This window comes from Chelonoidis abingdonii, chromosome 8 (genome assembly GCF_003597395.2).
Source record: "Chelonoidis abingdonii isolate Lonesome George chromosome 8, CheloAbing_2.0, whole genome shotgun sequence".
NCBI lineage: Eukaryota > Metazoa > Chordata > Testudines > Testudinidae > Chelonoidis > Chelonoidis abingdonii.
Genome location: NC_133776.1, coordinates 105,767,602 through 105,786,646, shown reverse-complemented (window position 1 = coordinate 105,786,646; position 19,045 = coordinate 105,767,602). Strand labels below are relative to the sequence as shown.

Sequence of the window (19,045 nt, the reverse complement as noted above, 5' to 3'; positions counted from 1 at the left end):
TTGGTGTCCTGCCTGCAGTGGGGCCCAGTGGCTGATGCTGCAGAGAGAGGAGATCCCTTCTGCACATGCTTGGCTAACCACACAGTGACACATAGGAGGAAGCTGTACAAATGCATTCCCCATTCACCCCCTTTCCCAGGGCATGGGACTACTCAGCAGAAGGCTAGTCTTGCTTTGCCCAGGGTAAGACAAGGCTTTCTAGGACAGCACCAGGAGCTCTTCCACTTGGATCTAGTGAGCATATGCAGCTCACAGGCTCACAGTGTTTGCTATGGAGGAAGGCTTCTGTACCCAGCTCACTTACTGCCATCCTGCTGGCATGGGTTCAGCTGTGGTGTCTTAAACAGGTGTAGCAAAATCCGACAGGTCAGACGGGCCCCCGGTTCCGAATCCTGTTCACTGCAGGCTACAGAAAGCAAAGGAATCAATGGAGATTTCACAGGACCAGAGCTTGCCTCTACTGTCCAGCTGCTGGCCCTAATTTCTGCAGCAGAGTGGCCTGCACTCTGCCTGAAGGGGGGAGGAGGGCATATTGAAATTAATATGCAAATAAGCAATCCAATCAGCACAGATTCCCCAGGCCCCAATCGCTACATAAAATTGAATGTATTCTAAGCTTCTCCTACCTACTCAGCTTTACCGTGCTGCAGCTCAGGGGCTGAAATCAGCAGGGCGAAGCTGGCGGGTCAGACAGCTGGGGCAAGGGCAGGGGGTTTTCAAGCTAGGGAGCCCCAGGAGGAGGGAGGAAATAAGCATATTAGTAGGACATTCCTGTGAAATGATCAGCAATGAGAGTGAACTATGTTGAGAATGAAAAGCACATTGTTAGGTTTCAGAATTAAACACCCAGAGTGAGGCATATGGGGCAGTTCATACCTCTCTGAGCTCTTATTTGGGACTGTCTGCAGACTCCAGCACACAGCGTGGCATTGGTAGAGCCCTGCGTAGATACAAAATTTGTATCCACATCCAAACCGCAATCCACAAATATTATCCAGGGATATAAAATGGATATCCGTGGATCTGTAGGGCTCTAACAGCTCCACAGGTCACCATGCACCAGTGACACAAGGCTGTGCCCAGCCCCGAACCACCCTCACTCCTCTCCACAAAGATCTGTTGCCTCACTGCCCGCTCTGCCCCCTGCCCCTGCCATACCTCCTGCCCTACTCTAGGTAGGTAGGCTACAATCCTGGGCACTCGTGTGCACTGCCACCCCTACCCAGGGGGAGCTTGGACACCTCTACACAGCCGGAGCGACTCTGATGCACACAGACCCAGCCAGGACTGGCAGTGGTGACAACTACTTGGCTCACTGCATAGGAGCACATGGTCACACTCCCTTCTGGGAGTTGTTCGAACAGAGGAGGTACACTACTAGCTGTGGACTACAACTCCCAGAATGCCCAGCAGACTACTGCATGATTCAGAGAGCTGAGATAGAGCCTCAGGGCTGGGTGACAGCCCTTCTGTTCAGGTGAGTGTGTGCTGCAGAGCCCTGTGCGGATACAAAATTTGTATCCGCATCCGAGCCAGGATCCGCAAAAATGGTCCGTGGATTTCAGCGGATTTGCAGGGCTCTAGACATTAGGTAAGAGCATAAGAATGGCCACAGGGGGTCAGGGCTGCCCGGGGGGCGCAAGGGGGGCAATTTGCCCCAGGCCCCGCAGGGGCCCCCACAAGAGTTTTTCGGGGCCCCTGGAGCAGGGTCCTTCCCTCGCTCCAGGAGGGCCGGAAAACTCTTGTAGGGCCCAGGCCTTCGGAGCTTCTTCCGCTTCGAATGGAAGGACCCTCCCGCCGGTGAATTACTGCCAAAGCGGGACCCACCGCCGAAGTGCAGCTGGCTCTTCGGCAGTAATTCAGCAGCAGGGGGGCCCTTCCGGGACCCACCACGGGTCTTCAGGGCACTTCCGTGGCGGGTCCCGGAATGGAAAGGCCCCCCACTGCCGAATTACCGCTGAAGCAGGGACCCCCCGCCACCGAAGACCCCAGGCCCCCGGAATCCTCTGGGCGGCCCTACAGCGGGTCAAACCAAAGGTCCATCTAACCAGTATCTTGTCATCTGACAATGGCCAATTGTAGCACTCTGTACCTCAGAACAGTACCTTGGAACCCCCATATTCACCTGTGTCAGATAATTATGATATATTTCATACAAAATGTGCCATGTAAGATAGCACATGAAAAGCCATGATCTGCTGAAACCCACTGTTCTGTCCAAATATGTACATAGTTAGTGTGTATGAAGTTATGAGATTTTGCTGTAAGGTTGCTAGTTACAACAAAAGGCCGTGATCCACACCCAAGAAGGTGTTACACACCCACTAATCAGCAGGGGAGCTGTAAACAAAGGATTTACAATGCTGTAAGAGGACTGCACAAGCATCACACAGTGGGGGACTGCTCAACTCTGACTCAGCAAAGCCCACCAGGACATGTGTGGGCTAGTGTTTCCCCGACATATGGACTGAGGATATAAAAGAGGGGACAGTACCATCATGCTTTTGCCTTTCTCCTCCCCCAACTATGCTGGAAGCAACAAGAGAACATTGGAAAGACACAGACTTGAACTGAGGAGACTGATCCCAGGCTTAAAGAGGAAGCCTGTGTATTAAGAACTGTAACATCTAGTGAGGTGAGAAAACTGCTTGATCAAAATACTAACTAGTGTAATAAAGTCTAAGATTTAGACTCTGCACTTACTTTTTATCTTCTTTGGTAACTCTCTGACCTTTTGTCCCTACCACTTATAATCAAAATCTTTCTGTAGTTAATAAATCTGTTTTATTTTTTACCTAAAACAGTGAGTTTTGCTTGAAGTGCTTGGGAAATCTAGCCTTTGTAAACTAAGCTGAGTATATGTTCTCTCCACCTCAATGGAGGGGCAGACTGGGTAATGAACTTACACTGGTCAGGCTTCTGACCAGGGAAGATGGTATATTACGGAGTGCAAGGCTGGGGGGCTTGGGAGATCTGCTGGTGGCTTTCTCTGTGTGATTCATGAGTGGCTCAGGGAGTTTTCATGCAGTCTAGCTGAGTGTGGGGTAGAGTGATAACAGCACCTGGAGAGGTTTGCTGCTTGTCACTAACAAAGCATTGTGAGAGACAGCCCAGGTTGGAGAGGTAAGGGGGCAGAGCAATGCCCCAATTCCAGATTGCACTCCAGAGATCCTGTCACACCCACACCAGATGCTTCAGACAGAATGAATGGATTGTTTGGCAGGCTTCCTGCTTCTAATATTTTTTTTTTAATTTTTTGCAGTTAGTTTGTGTGTCTTGTACTAGTTGCTTTTCAAATTCTCTTTTGGCCTGCCTAATTACACTTCTACATTTGACTTGCCAGAGTTTATGCTCTTTCCTATTTCCCTCAGTAGCATCTGACTTCCAATCTTTAAAGGATGCCTTTTTGCCTCTAACCATCTCTTTTACTCTCTTATTTAGCCATGATGGCTTTTTTTGGTCCTCTTACTATTTTTTTTCTTAATTTGGACTATACATTTAATTTGTGCCTCTATTATGGCGTTTTTAAAAAGTTTCAGTGCAGCTTGCAGGTATTTCTGTCTAGTGATTGTTCTTTTTAATTTCCATATAACTTGCTTCCTCATTTTTTAGTAATTCCTCTTTTTGAAGTTAAATGCTACCATGGTGGGTTCTTTGGTATTTTTCCTTCTCCCAAAGTTGTTAAATTTAATTACATTATGGTGACTAGTACTGAACGATTCAGCTATATTCACCTATTGGACCAGATCCTGTGCTTCTCTCATATTGAAAACTGCCTCTCCCCTTGTAGGTTCCAGGACTAACTTCTCCAAGAAGCACTCATTGATAATGTCCAGACATTTTGTCTCTGCATCCCATCCTGAGGCGACATGTACCTAGTCAATATGGGGATAGGTGAAATCCCCCATTATTACTGAGTTCTCTACTTTTATTGCCTCTCTAATCGACCTGAGCATTTCACAATCACCATCCTGGTCAGCTGGTCGGTAATATATTCCTAGTGTTACAATCGTATTATTCAAGCAGGGAATTTCTATCCATACAGATTCTATAGTACAGTTTGATTAAGATTTTTAATATACCTGGCTCTATGCTCTCTTTCACATGTAGTGCCCCTCCCCCATGGGCACGACCTAATCTGTCATTCCTACATATTTTGTACCCTTGTATTACCATGTCCTACTGATTATCACCATTCCAACAAGTTTCTGTGATGCTATCATTTTAATATTCTCATCTATCACCAGGCACATGAGTTCACCCATCTTATTTAGACTCCAGCAATATATAGTTGTCTGTCTTCACATGATGTAACTGAAAGGAACTCTCTTTAATTGACTGTTTCTCTTCAGTTCCTACCTGTACTTTATCAACTTCTATCCTCTCCTCTTTACTAGGACATAGAGAATCCCCTCCCCTAAAGGCTGTTTCTGTCCCAACCATGTGCTTCTCCACACCTGACAGCTTTCCCTCAGCCCTTAGTTTAAAAACTCCTCTAAGACCTTTTGAATTTTACCTCCCAGCAGTCTGGTTCTGTTTTGGTTTAGGTGGAGCCTACCCTTCTCATCCTCCTTTCCCAAAAAGTTCCCCAGTTAGATTTATTAAATCTAAAACCAGCCTCCGTACATAATCATCTCATCCACGCATTGAGACTCTGCAGTTCTGCCTAACTGACCCTGCATGTGGAACTGGAAGCATTTCAGAGACTACTATTATAGAGGTCCTGGACTTTAATCTCTTACCCAGCAGCCTAAATTGGCCTCCAGGATCTTTCTCCTACCTTTCCCTATGTCACAAATACCTACATGTACCGCAACCACAGGCTCCTCCCCAGCATCGCACATTAGTCTCAAGAGATCTGCAAGCTTCACATCCAGGAGGCAATTCATCATGCTGTTCTCCTAGTATTCATAAACCCAGCTTACTCCTGGGGGAATTCTGCGCCACTATGCATGTGCAGAATTCATGTTCAGTGCAGCCCTCCTCTGTTTCTCCCATGTAGCTCTGCAGCCCCTCCCCCCAGTGCCAGGTTAGGAGGCACAGGATATGGTGGGGGCAGACAGCCTGGGGCACATGCAGTTGCTGGGGGGTCAGACTGGGGTTCAGAAGGACTAGTGGGGGGACAGACTGTGATGCAAGCTCAGGAACTAGTGGCATGACAACACTGAACCAGGGCCACATGGGGACAAGGCAGAGGAGGCTACAGGGCCACATGTGGACGGAGGCAGATGTGCCTGACTGAATGCACAAGGCTAGGGGTCAAACAGGTCTGCATGGCAGAGGCTCCCCAACTCCATAACTATGCCCTCGCGCCACCCCACCCCCCAAAAAACCCTGTTCCATACTTCTCCCACCCACACCCAACAGCTTCCATGTTCACTCCAGGCTCCTTCCCTCTCTCTCAGCTCCTCCATTACCCTCGACTCTCCCAAGCCTTTGCACTGCTTGTGAGAGGTATGGGAAATGTTTCGGTGTTGTATTTTAAATTCATTACTCAAAGTTCTGTATTAATATGCCTAGTAAGGAATCTGTCAAAAAAACGTTTCTTGAACATTTTTTTTTGTTGTCTGTATTATTACAGACATACTTGCTGACAGGTATTTTGAAATAAATTACCAAAATAATTGAAACTGGCATGATTATATTGTGTTTTCTTTTGACAAATAAAATATGCAGAATTTGGCAGAATTTTAATATTGCGCATATAATTTTTAATTTTTTGGCACAAAATTCCCACAGGAGTACCAACTATCTATATTTCTAATGACTGAATCCCCCATTACTATTAGCTGCCTCTTCCTAATAACGGGTTCCTTCCCCAAGAGAGGTATCCTTAGTGCAGAAGGTGACCATGACATCATCTGGAAGGAGGGTTACACTCAGATCACCTGTTCAGGGTTTCCTTCACGAACATGGGAGCCAGTTATTTTCTTTAAATCAAAGGTCCAAGTCTTAAAAGGTGGATTCTGAGCATATTCCATGGCCGGGGATTATGTGCAACATTACTGTGCGCAGGGGCTTCAGGGCCACAGTCCCACTGCTGGGTACTTGGCCCTTTGAGCCAGACACTGCATTGCAGGGAGCCCCCTGGAGGGCACCGTGAACAGTACAGTATCTCTGGAAGGGACTCACTCACCAGCATTGAGGAGTGAGGGGATGGCTGCACAGCGAATCAGGTCCTCCAACAGCAAGCACTGACGGGCAATGAGAATGGCAACAAAGGTGGCCAAGGAGTCATGGAAGGATAAGTCGCTCACCTGGTAGACAGAAGAGCAGCCAGTGACCATGTTCGTCTCTGTTTCACCTCCTCCAGTTAGCACCATATGGGCCTGACTGGGAGCAGGGGCAAGGGAAAACCCAACAACCCCATGGTCAACCCAGCAAAACCCTCCATAAGGGCAGCTCCAACACCAAAAAACAGTTCCCCATCTCCCGCCCATGACATCCCTCTCCCTCTGCCATTCCCATCTCCAGCCCCTTGAGGACACTCTCCCTCCCATGTCCCGTTCCATCTCCGCCCTGCCCCCTCCAAAGCACCCCCCTCTCCTCAGCCCTGTTATTTAAGCTTTTGCACTTACATCAACATTGCAGAGGAGGTCGTTGAAGCCACAAGTCCCATTGTTGGAGGAGCAGCACAAAGCCTTGAGCACGCCCAGCCACTCGGCACTGAGGGACTTGCAGTAACCAGTCAGCTCAGCACACAGGATAGCTATATCATTGACTCTGTAGAGAGGAGCCATGTGGTCACACGCAGAACTCAACAGCTTAGCCCTTCCTCTCATTCCTAAAGCAGAGCCAGGCTTTGGAGAAGGTGGGGAATTGCTGAAGCATTATTTTCTTTTTAAGACTTTTTATTAAGGCAAAATTACAATAAAATGTTAACATGCTACATTATACATTACTTATTCTGGCTAAAGAGCCTGGCTTGATGTTTGAGGAGCCCTCCTCCTCTGAGTATGCTACAAAGGGCGACCAAATTTCAAAATACCTGTAGTCTTTTGGGTGCTTCTCTTGTGTACACGTGGTAAAAAAGTCTGTGTTTTACTATCCCATAACTCCATAGGAGAAGGAGTCACATTTCTCTAGTAATGTGCAATACGAAGTCTAGCTGCTGACAATGAAAAATAATTTGTTGGTCTATTTAAAATGTAGAGCCTTTGGTGGAGCATTAAACAAGCAGGTCAGGAGAACTCTTAAAAGGTTGCATTTTATTTCTATATTATCAGGAAAAATGTGTGACTCAGTTTAGCCATTCACTTTGCATTGTGACCTAACAGGACTGAAGAAGTTAATTTCTCCTCTGGGACAGGGGAATAAGAGATAACAGATAAGACTGGGTTGGTGTGTGTGACAGATATGACGGTATGGAAACATAGAATATTCAGACTCTTCTACTGAGATGTGACAGATTCTATGGACACCTAGAATACTGAATCACTATTGCATCAACTTTATTAATGGTGTATATATCTTTAAGGGCTGTTTAGTTCTTGAATTCCTGACTCAGAGAATCACAGAAATGTGGGACGAGACTAGATGACCTGTCAAGTTCCCTTCCCTACATTTCTAGGACAGGTCACCTAGTCCAGCCCCAGCACTAAGGCAGGATCGTATTGTTTAGACCATTTCTGGCAGGTGTTTGTCTAACCTGCTCTTAAAAACCTCTATAAATGGAGATTCTACAATCTCCCTAGGTAACTTGTTCCAGTGCTTAACCACCTCTACAGTTAGGATAGTTTTTCCTAATGGCTAACCTAAATCTCCCTTGCCTCAATTTAAGCCCATTATATCTTGCCCTGTCCTCAGTGATTGAGAACAATTTACCACCCTCCTCTTTATAATCACCTTTGATATACTTGAAGACTTGTGTCCCCCACTTCTCAGTCTTCTCTTCTCTAAACTAAACAAATCCAATTGTTCTCAATCTTTCTTCAGAGACCATATCATAAACATACAGCTATGGGTAGCATAAAATCCCTCTTTTACCTGTAAAGAGTTAAGAAGCTCAAATAACCTGGTTAGCACCTGACCAAAAGGACCAATAAGGGAAGAAGATACTTTCAAATATGTGGAGGAAGGTTTTGTTTGTGCTCTCTTTGTTGTTCTCTCCAGGAAAGAGAGAGACCAGGGCAGGAAAAACGATCTCCTAAAACCCTAACTGAAATAAGCATCCCAGATTACAAAAATTGTAAGTAATAACAAGGAAATGCGTTAGTTTACCTTTTGTTTTAGTTTGTGAATTTTCCCTATGCTAAGAGGGAGGTTTATTCCTGTTTTTTGTAACTTTGATGTTTTGTTTAGAGGGGACTCCTTTGTGTTTTAAATCTTATTACCCTGTAAAATTACCTTCCATCCTGATTTCAGAAAAGGTGCTTCTTTTATTTATTTATTTATTTTTATAATAAAGTTCTGCTTTTAAGAACCTGATTGGTGTTTAGTGTCCTAAAAACCTAACGGTCTGGTCTGTGCTCACCTTGGTTACCTATTTGGTTGGTATATTATTCTCAAGCCTCCTCAGGAAAGGGGGGTGAAAGGGCTTGGGGGGATATTTTAGGAAAACAGGAACTCCAAGTGGTCCTTTTCCTGAATCTTTGTCTAACTCACTTAGTGGTGACAGTAGTACCCATCCAAGGACAAGGAAGGATTTGTGCCTTGGGGAAGTTTTTAACCTAAGCTGGTAGAAATAAGTTTAAGGGGTCTTTCATGTGGGTCCCCACATCTGTACCCCAGAGTTCAGGGTGGGAAGGGAACCCTGACAGGCCGTTTTCCAGACTTTTAACCATCTTGGTTGCTCTCCTCTGGACTTTCTCCAATTTGTCCACATCTTTCCCCAAGTGTGGTGCCCATAACTGGATACAACACTCCAGTGGAGGCCTTATCAGTGCTGAATAGAGTGGAAGAATTACTTCTCATGTCTGGCTTACAACATGCCTGCTAATACATCCCAAAATGATGTTTGGTTTTGTTGCAACACTATTACACTGTAGACTAGTATTTAGTTTGAGATCCACAAGTGTAGTCCTATGCACTTGTCCTTATTGAATTTAATCCTATCTATTTCTGACCATTTCTCCAATTTGTCAAGCTCATTTTGAATTCTAATCCTGTCCTTTAAAGCGCTTGAGACCCATCCCCACCCCCCAGCTTGGTATCATCCACAAACTTTATACGTGTGCTCTCTACACCATTATCCAAATAATTTATGAAGATATTGAACAGAGCCAGAACCACAACAGATCCTTGTGGGGCCTCACTCAATGTGCTCTTCCAGCTTGACTGTGAAGCACTGATAATTACTCTCTGGGAATAGTTTTCCAACCAGTTGTGCACCCACCTTTAGGTTCATCTAGACTATATTTCCCTAATTTGTTTGTGAGTAGATCATGTGAGACGGTATCAAAAGCCTCACTAAAGTCACTTGGTAGAGAGGGCAGTTATTAACACAAATCCTTACTGCAGGTAAAAAGTTTGTGGAAGTTTCACCCCTGGAAAATAACAAGGACTGATCTGACCTGGTTCAAGAGGCCTAGCAGACAAAGAAATTATCTGTATAAAGTGACTGCCATGACCTGGAGAGAGAGATCACTTATGCTTGATACAAGACCTGACACAAAACTGTGACCAAGAGAGATAGGCCCTCCAGAGGGCCTGAAGTATTTTAATCCTGTCAGGGTCTCCAGGTGGCAAACGGGTGACAGCAGGTGAGCCAGATGTGAGTATAGGCTGTTTGTTGTTTTTAAAGATAAATAGTACTTGGCTTTATGAAAGCTGCCTGGTTACTGGTTAAACCTGTCATTGCCCCTGAGAGAACAGGGCTGCAGTGCTGAACTCAAGTCAGATTTGCTGAGATAATCACAGTGAATTGCAGGAGCTTGCAGTCTAAGTCCACAGTCTGGAAGAAGTGGATCACAGGTTCCCGTCCAAGAAAAGTGATGGCTAGAGGCCCGAGACCTAACTGGGTGTGCCCTCAAAGAGTCAAAAACAACAAGGAGTCCAGTGGCACCTTAAAGACTAACAGATTTATTTGGGCATAACCGTACTCCTTGTCGTTTTTGTTGATACAAACTAACATGGCTACCCCCTGATACTCAAAGAGTCAGAGGTGCAGTTAATTCCAGAACTGTTGTGACAGTCTGAATGAACTCTTAAGGACTATTAACATACAAATGGAGTTGCATCAGACAGGCACAATGGAAGACCAACAACTGGATATTAACTTTTAAGAACTAGCAGCCAAGGGAAGAAGGACGTATGGAACATGCATAGCAGCAATTTGAAACAAAGAACGGAGGTATCGCATACAGCGCTAAGACCTCTGCTGCGCAGTGCAAAGGAGAGACTGGAATCCTAGACACTTCTGGGCCAGAGAGGCAGGTAATGCTACCCTACCAGCATGGACAAGCATACAAGTTGGCTTTTCCACTTTAACCGAAGGATCCTAAAATACCATATTCCAGCTGACTAATATTTGCTAGCTTGTTCTGTGTTTCTGCAAAACATCTGCTGGTTGTGTGGCTCCTGAGAGCAGCATATCTCCAACAAGGGTCTAAACTAATTTGGACCCAGTGGAGGAGCCCTGACGAGAAACGTGTGCTGAAGCCAGTAACCCAGGCTCAGGGTAGCAGGGCTCACCCCTGTAAAAAGTGGAGGCCTAAGACTAAAGGGGTAACCTCCCAAAGAGGCTGTATGAATGTCAGAGTTATAGTATCCCCTGTGGACACATGAGAAGTGGCTACTGGTTCCCTCATCCTCGGATTGTATCTTGCTGCCCCCTCGAGGAGCACAGACAGTCCTTCTCCCTACACAAGTGGAGCCACCTGAGAGCGGGTCTCAACAGCCCCAGCCCTGCACCTCACCGGTCGGGGTCATGGTGTCCCACGCACACGTGCATGAGTGCATTGCACACAAAGCTGTAGCGGTTGGCCGGGTTGTCGTTGAGGCTTTTGCCCAAGTTGGTGTAGGTGAAGTTGTGCGCAGATGGATTCTCGATGGTGTCGATCATGAACTCAGGCTCCCATAGCATATTAGAATCAGAGGGCTCCACATTGCAGTAGATTGTGTTCTTCACCTTGGAGCAGAAGTCACTGGCAGCGACAGGAAGGGGAGGTTAGGCACTTCTGCAAACATGCTTCCCACTGCCTTTCACAAGCAATTCTGAGGCCCAGCGTGAGAGTCTTCTGCTCCCTCCCCTAGACCTCCCCTGGGTCCTCTGCAGTGCAGAGAGCTCGAACTTTTACATGAAGGCTTAAGGGGCTCATTCAAAAAGTTCCTCCATGAAGAGCCATGCCTGTTCCTTGTTGGGGAAGCCCCTGGAAGACACCAGAGGGGGTTCAGTGACCTAGCCTGGGGCCGCCACTTCCTCTTGCTATCAGTGCAGCTCCTGGAAAATGAAAGTCACCAGTGCTCACCAGTCAGCAGCTTAGCCTGCAGGCACCGCAGTAACAGAGATGGGCCAAGGCAACTACCATTATCCCTGCATGCCCAGCCAGACTTGAGGCAGGGAACCCCCGCCACATGTCCATGGGGAAAGAATACTAGCTGGTGTGGAACAGTGTGTGTAAGATCACAAGCAAAGCTGAGGCCATGGGCCTTCTGAAGGCAGTGCCCATTGTCTCCAGCCTGCCTTAAACTCACCTAAAGAGCTCCCCAAATTTACTCTTGAGGTGACTGCAGGAGGTGTATAGGTCGTAGAGGTAGGCCAGGATACAGCGCTCTGCTGAGGAGCCATCAGAGCGGTTCATGCCATGTTTCACCACTCCACACAGACTGTAAAGAGACAAGAAATGCTGCAGCAGCATGAAAGGAAAGCCTGAAGGAGCATGGCATCAGACAGAGGCAGCACCCACCCTTGAGGGTAGAGCTCCAGACATGGAGACAATGCCCACGGAGAACAGATCCCTCCCCACGCCCACCCCTCCATGGGACAAAGCTCCAGGCACAGAGACAACACCTCCTAGGAGAGCAGACCCTCCCTTGGGGGAGGGTAGCTCAGTGGTTTGAGCATTGGCCTGCTAAACCCAGGGTTGTGAGTTCAATCCTTGAGGGGGCCACTTAGGGATCTGAGGCAAAAATCAGCACTTGGTCCTGCTAGTGAAGGCAGGGGGCTAGACTCGATGACCTTTTGGGGTCCCTTCCAGCTCTATGAGACAGGTATATCTTCACCCCTGTCCTCCCAACCCACATGGGACAAAGCCCAGAGATGAGGTTTCCCCTGCCCAAGAGGGGGCACAAGGCTCCCTTACCCTTCGAAGACCTGGGCCATCTGGTCTTGGTTCAGGATAAGGCAGGAGTGGTAATGCCGCAGCACAGCCACGATGCACAGGCACAGGCTGGTGGTGTAGCTGCCAACTAGGTCGGAAGATTTCAACAGCAGCTCTGCCTCCACCACACTCAGCTCATTCAGCAACTGCGCCCAATGACATAAAAACCCTTCAACAATCCAGACAACTCCACTGCTACAAACCCTGTCATTGGGGCACCAGTCAGAGAGAGCCTGCTGGCTAGGCACCAATGCATTCAGCAGCCTGAAAGCTGGGCGAAGTCTGCCCTCCAGGTGCCAGTCAGTGCAGGGGGTCTGCCAGCATTGGGGTGCCAACCTGAAGCCTGCCGGTTGGACACAAGTGTGGGCAGACTGGCTTCCTACATACGGCTCTGATCTTTCACTATCAGGACCTGTTCAAAATCCCACTTACACTCCAGTTAGTGGATGAGCTAACAGTTTCAGTTACAGCTCCAACTGTAGCAAATTTCATAAAATATCATCGTGCCTAGTAACACAGCTTGCATTGCAGGGTGGCAGGAACTTCTGAGGGAGGAAACTACCCTTTTTGTTGGAAGGGCTGCCATGAACAGAAAAAAACCCTCTCGCTCAAGAAAGACATCACTGCAGCTCAGAGACAAGTCCAAGGTCCATTCCAAACAATCCTGAAACCTTTAGAAAAATGACCCTCAAAACCAGAGCCCCAGAGGACTAGAGCTTTGTGCCACACACAAGCATACCTCATGCCCACTCCTCCATGGAACACCAGAGAGTCTAAGGCCAGGCCCAGAGGGCACCATTATGATCATCCGGCAAGACACAGGCCAGAGACCCTCACTCAGAGATTCCTACATCCAACCCAATAACCTGTGGTTGAGCAAGAGCAGATCCTTCAGAAAGTCTGGATTTAACAAGGATGATCCCCACTCTAGTGAAGCACCTCAGACCCCAGGGCTCACCTGGATAGCGAAGTCAATGAGACCACTGATGTTAAGTGAATACTCCATCAGGTCAAAGATGAACTGCACGTGCTGAACCAGAGGCAGATGGTATGACATCCCTAAGGCAAAGCTGGTGATCTGTTCCAAGACATTGCGAGATACCTGCAGGCAGAGAGAGAGGGGAACAAGGAGCAGGGGGCGGGGGGGGTGAATGATCAGCCACTTGCAAAGCTCCACTTGTCAGATCCAAACTACTCTGCCACTGTCTCCTCTGGAGGCTGCTTTCCGAGCTGCAGTGGGACAGATACAGCCAGGGCCCAGACTGCAGACTTCTCTCTCCAGAACCCCATACCTGAGAGGTGACCTGGTGCTGATCGAAGTGAGAAAGGTGTTGGAATTTAGCAAAGATATCCTCAGCTGTTGGGAATGCCTCTGGCTTGCTCCTCTTCCTCTTCTGGCCTTCCTCTCCACCTGCCAAAGGCAAGAAATACAGGGAGCCATTACCAGACTACCTTCTTTGGGGCACAGAGCCACCCTACAGACAGCCACATGCATCTTCCAATTCCTCAGCAGGGAGCACAGGTCCACCCAGCTGCAGGGAGAGTAACCACTGGAACAATTTACCAAGGGTCATGGTGGATTCTCCATCATGGGTAATTTTTAAATCAAGATCGCATATTTTTCTAAAAACTCTGCTCTAGGAATTCTTTTGGGGCAGTTTCATGGCCTGTTACACAGGAAGTCAGACTACATGATCACAGTGGTTCATTCCGGCCTTGGAATCTATGACTATGAACCAGGGAGACTCATGTTCCCCCCCACTAGGGCAAAGGGTCTTGGGCCAACTCATAAGCTGTAAGGCCTACTCTAGAAGGCATCAAATCCAAGTCCCAGAGATGGGAATCCCTAGTTAAGAGCGATGGTCAGGAATGGTGAAGTGTCTAATCCATCCCCAATGAGTTAGCTATTCTCTCCAGGGCTCTGACCAGTCGCAGTTTAACTGCCCCAATGTAGGGGCTTCCCTTGGGAGACTAACCACTCTCACCAGGTCTCAGCCTCAAAATCCCTTGGCTCAGTTTCAAGAGTATCTCATCTCTCCTTTAAAGGAGCATCCTCAACTTAAAAACACTGGTGTCTGCTGTTGTTACAAGACACCTCTAAGAAGCCCTGGACTGACAGAGATTACAGAAAAGTGGAACAGACCAAATCCCCACCTGGTATAAATCAATGTAGCTCCATTGGCTTCAGGGCAGCTGTGCTAATTAACATTTTTCAGTGGGTTTCCTGTGTGACAGCACACTGTGTCTAGTCAGTATCACTACTTCCCTTGCACACTCAGTCTCCCCTGTATGCAGGTCTCCCAGGGGACCCAACCAGCTGGAAAGGAACACCTTCCTGGGGTAGGGTGGGCCCAGGCTGCACTAACCTGTCTCCGCGGTGCTCTTCCTGTTTAACACCTTCAGAATGTCTTTGGTTATCTTCTTGATGGTATGTCGGGCATCATCTCGCTGCTTCCCAACCCCAAACAGAACCACCAGCCGCTGGTTACATTCGTGACTGCATGATTCCTCCTGGGAGCCAAAGGGAGACAACTGCATTAGCTGCTTTCAGGTTAGATGCCAATCATCTCATCACACATGGGTCTCTAAGAGGAGAGGAAAAGTGCAGCTGGGAGATGACCCTGGGGAATGGGGAAGCAAAGAGCCATCCCAGGCGCCCACTCAAAGACAAACTGCCCCCAGCATTCAAGGCATGCATGGCCATGCTCCTTTCCCTTTCAGTGCTCAAGCTGCAAGGCTTCAGCCGTCCCATGCTTCAGTGGAGCAGCAGCAAGGAAATGTGCAGGTGTCACGATGGGAGGTGGCGTGAGCCCAGGTCTGACAGCTGAGTGAGAGGGGTGGGGGAAGGTACGCACAGTTCTCATACCTGAGGGATAGGAAAGTGTGTGGCATACTGGATGTGTCGGGGCTGGTCGTACAGGGATGCTAGTGTTCCTTCTGCAGCCTTTTCCTTTAGCAGAGGCTTTGCTTCCTTCTCAGAGTCTGGTTTCTCAGGGGAAGGGCTGGCCTTAGACTCACAGTGCATTGGAGGAGAGAACATCTAGGGAGAGAAGACAAGATTGCTGTGGTACGTGGCCACATACCAATGGTACTGAAAGCAGCCCAAAAGGCTATTCCAGCCCACAGCTGATAAGGAGGACAAAGCATGGGGACAGCACCCACCCCTCAGGATAGGGCCAGCTTTAGGAAGCGCGGGGCCCAATTCAAATACCCGGCGGCGGTCTGGGTCTTCAGCGGCGGGTCCTTCACTCGCTCTGGGTCTTCTGCGGCACTGAAGGACCGGCCGCCAAAGTGCCACCAAAGACCCGGAACGAGTGAAGGACCCCTGCTGAAGTGCCGCCGAAGACCCAGACTGCCACTGGTGAGTAAAAAGTTAAAAAGGCACCTAAGTTAGGCGCTCTTCTTTAGGGCGTGGAGCGCTCTTAGGCACGAGGCCCGATTCGGGGGAATCAGCCTAAAGCCGGCCCTGGCTCAGGACACTGCTCCCAGCCCAGGTACCAGATCCTCCTCTCCAATCTGCACATGAGTACAGCTTCCTGGTACACCTTGGACTGAGAACAAGCAAGAGAAAGTTAGGAATTAGAGGCTATGATTCTGATGCCAACACTCCACAAGAGCCAAGATTAAGGCAAAAGGCCTCCTGGGGGGCAGTGCAGCCATAGACACCACAGATGTCCAATACACACCTTGAAAGATAGCAATGGCTGGAAAAAAGAAATTTCCCGGACGTTTCAACAACAATCATTCTTAGCTCTTACTGCACATCTTCGCTCAAAGCGCTCTGCAAACATGAACAAGCGACTCCCCACAACAAGCTAAGAAACACACAAACTAAGGCAGAGAGGTGAGGTGACTTGCCCAAGGCTGCAGAGCCACTGGACCACATCTCTTATCCCAGGTAAGCAAGAGTCTCAATGTCATCATCCTTTCGCCACTTTCACCCTCCATACCCTGCACTGCCTCTCAGAAATGTCACTCTCACGACCTGCTCCCTCACCATTCCAAGTGACAAGCAACTGGCCTCACCCCCTAGCTCCTGGGGTGGTGTCAACCCTACCAAGGAGGAAATTCATGGAATGGCACACTTGGGCCACGTCTAGACTACGCGCCGTATCGGCGCGTTAAAATCGATTGCTCGGGGATCGATATATCGCGTCTAATCTAGACGGGATATATCGATCCCTGAGCGCGCTTATATCGATTCCGGAACTCCATCAACCCCAACGGAGTTCCGGAATCTACATGGCGAGCCGCGGACATCGATCCCGCGCGGTGAGGACGGGTGAGTAAATCGATTTTAGATATTCGACTTCAGCTACGTTATTCACGTAGCTGAAATTGCGTATCTAAAATCGATTTTACCCTGTAGTGTAGACCAGTCCCTGGTTACACAGCTGGATCCTAGCTTGCTTACATGCTCTGTACCACTCTACTCAAGAGCATTCACAGGCAAGTTGTGTCTACCATACAGCCCCAACCATCCGCAAGACACAAGTCCTTTTGGCCAGGCCCTTCAATTCCATAGAGGATGGAATGCACCCAGCAGCAAGTTGATGAACCTCCACGTTGGCAAGGTGCCCAACAAAGCATACCTGAGCTACTCGCCGAGCACCAGGTAGGAGAGGAAAACAGGAACGTACCGAGAAATCAGTCTTCTCCATGTCATCAAACAGCACGCTGGAGCTATGATCAATATCCATGGACTCCGAGAGGCCGGTGTCCTGGGGCCATAAACAAGGGGAACCATTAATTCTCCACACTGCACTAGGAAACGTGTGCACCTCAGAGTTTCCCCATGGCATTGTCCAGCCTACAGCCCAGGAAGAATGAGCCCCCCTCTGGCAGTGCCTGTGCCAGCCACACGGTTAATGCCCCTTTCGTTTTCAAACCCTGAGTAGCTTATTACATGCTGTCTTATTAGAGCTGGGCTGCATGGCATGAGTGATAGAATCATGGCTCCAGAGCCTTCTCCGTGCCACAGGCCCTTTTCAGCGGCTTAGAATTTAACCCTTCACATTTGGGCTGAAGTTTTATAGGATTAGTCTTGGGGGAGGGAGAAGGCAGGTGCCAAGTGCAGGTACTTTGCAGGGGACAGTCCAGGACATCAGGGAGGAGCACTTGGGAAGGGGCCATGAGAGTCGGTGTTCCTTACCTCCAGCTTGGTGCCACTGTTGCCCATCCCCTCCTTTCTGTCATGATCCTCGGCAGGCTCATCAAAGGGTGAGGGAGGGCGGGGCCCATGCGAGTCCATGGCCAGGTCACCTCGGGAGATGAGTGTGCACATATAGATGTTGTGAGAGAAGACATCATGTCGGATCAGCTCACAGAACAGCAGCACCAGATTGAAGAACTCCACCTTCTCACTTTCATTCCCTGGGTCCACTGGAGACACAGCAACGGCACATGAAGGAGCAGGTAGCGCTACAGAGTCCTCCCTCCAGCACTGCTCTGAGCAACACTGGCCACCTGCCCAATATCTAACCCAGGGATGTCCTTTGCAGGGCTAGAGGTAGAGTTTTCTAGAGGTCCCTCAACCACCCGGCAGGATTCAGGGCAGGGCTAGGAAAGCACAGTGGGGATCAAGGCCAGAGCACACAGCTGGCAGAGGCAGCAAGTAAATGCTTGGCCTCCTCTCCAGTTAGTCTCAGCAGCAGTTACATTTCCTCATCCCTTCCTAATGTCTTGCCCTCCAGGCTGCATACCCTCCTCTCCAGAGTCCAAGTGAGACTCTTGGGTATGTCCAGAGCTCAAGGGAAAGGGAAGGCTGGACATTAGCGAGTTCTTGTTACGTACTTAGCACAGGAGCCTGAGTGTCGAGGAACTGCATGAGGATGTCCTGGAAGACAGGCGTGCTGGCTGCTGAGAGGGAACCTGAGGAGATGGAGCCTTTCTCATCCACAACTTCAGAGTCCCCACATCTCTGTAGAGAGAGACATGAATACAGGCTGCTTCCAGGAGGACAACTCAGTGTCCCTCACTCTCAAAGACAGACATTGTCTTTTTAGAGAGAACCTCCCCCCATTGGAGAAAGCCAGTCCCACAGAACCTTCCCATAACCCATTATGCACAGCTTCTGAGGAGACCTAGTGCTTCTACATCTGTGCTCCAGAGAACCCGAGAGACACATAGAGCAGTGGGGTGGTCTCTGGCCTACTATTGGTCAAAGTAAATGTTCGTGCCACAGGCATTAGCACCAAGAGGCCTTTGGCCTCCAGTACTCAGTACTCCAGTACTTAGCTAGCAGGCTTCCGCCCATCAGTTCTAGAGACACAGCCTCCCTACATAGTTATGGGAGAGCTCTTCTTTGGAGAAGGTCACATTTGCTTTATCCCCAGCGACCAACTCAGCAACTACTGTTCTCGTTCCAATTATTAGCTGCTGTTCAAAGACTTCCAGGGTCCAGCAGGGACAAGGACTCACCTCAGCCTCTATCTCCGCTTGCCGCTTTTCCAGCAGTTTAGCCACAACCATAGCCCTGTGGCGGCCAGAGCGCTTACAGCTCACAGCCCACTCACACAGCAAGGCCACCACTGCGTCATCATCTGGGGAGATCTGTCAGAACACAGGCATGATGGTAAAGCACTGAACCACAAGTAAGAGTTCAACTGCTCTTGTGGGCACAGGCAGTCAGGCCACAAAGGAAGATGATCAGCAGGAAGCCAACCAGCCTGGAATCTGCTCTACTCCTCTCTTCCCAGTACACACAGAACACACACCAAGCCAGAGTCTGAAGCGGGGCTTCCACGCTTCATGCAGACCACACAGAGGGGGAACTGCACCACACA

General features: G+C 48.8%; 1 protein-coding gene across 5 annotated transcripts in view; it reads right to left on the bottom strand.

The window, feature by feature from the left end:
- MED12 (mediator complex subunit 12) overlaps positions 1-19,045 on the bottom strand; it is a 71,998-nt gene that overhangs the window by 40,612 nt on the left and 12,341 nt on the right. For all 5 annotated transcript variants that reach the window (XM_075068925.1, XM_075068924.1, XM_075068922.1 and 2 more), the window contains exons 11-24: positions 18,681-18,812; positions 18,054-18,180; positions 17,413-17,642; positions 16,901-16,981; positions 15,127-15,300; positions 14,627-14,771; positions 13,553-13,671; positions 13,219-13,362; positions 12,243-12,406; positions 11,635-11,766; positions 10,857-11,084; positions 6,579-6,723; positions 6,137-6,257; positions 305-406 (exon numbers count right to left, since the gene is read on the bottom strand). In XM_075068925.1, coding sequence (XP_074925026.1) covers positions 305-406; positions 6,137-6,257; positions 6,579-6,723; positions 10,857-11,084; positions 11,635-11,766; positions 12,243-12,406; positions 13,219-13,362; positions 13,553-13,671; positions 14,627-14,771; positions 15,127-15,300; positions 16,901-16,981; positions 17,413-17,642; positions 18,054-18,180; positions 18,681-18,812 — 2,044 coding nt within the window. The remainder of the gene's footprint in view (positions 1-304; positions 407-6,136; positions 6,258-6,578; positions 6,724-10,856; positions 11,085-11,634; positions 11,767-12,242; positions 12,407-13,218; positions 13,363-13,552; positions 13,672-14,626; positions 14,772-15,126; positions 15,301-16,900; positions 16,982-17,412; positions 17,643-18,053; positions 18,181-18,680; positions 18,813-19,045) is intronic.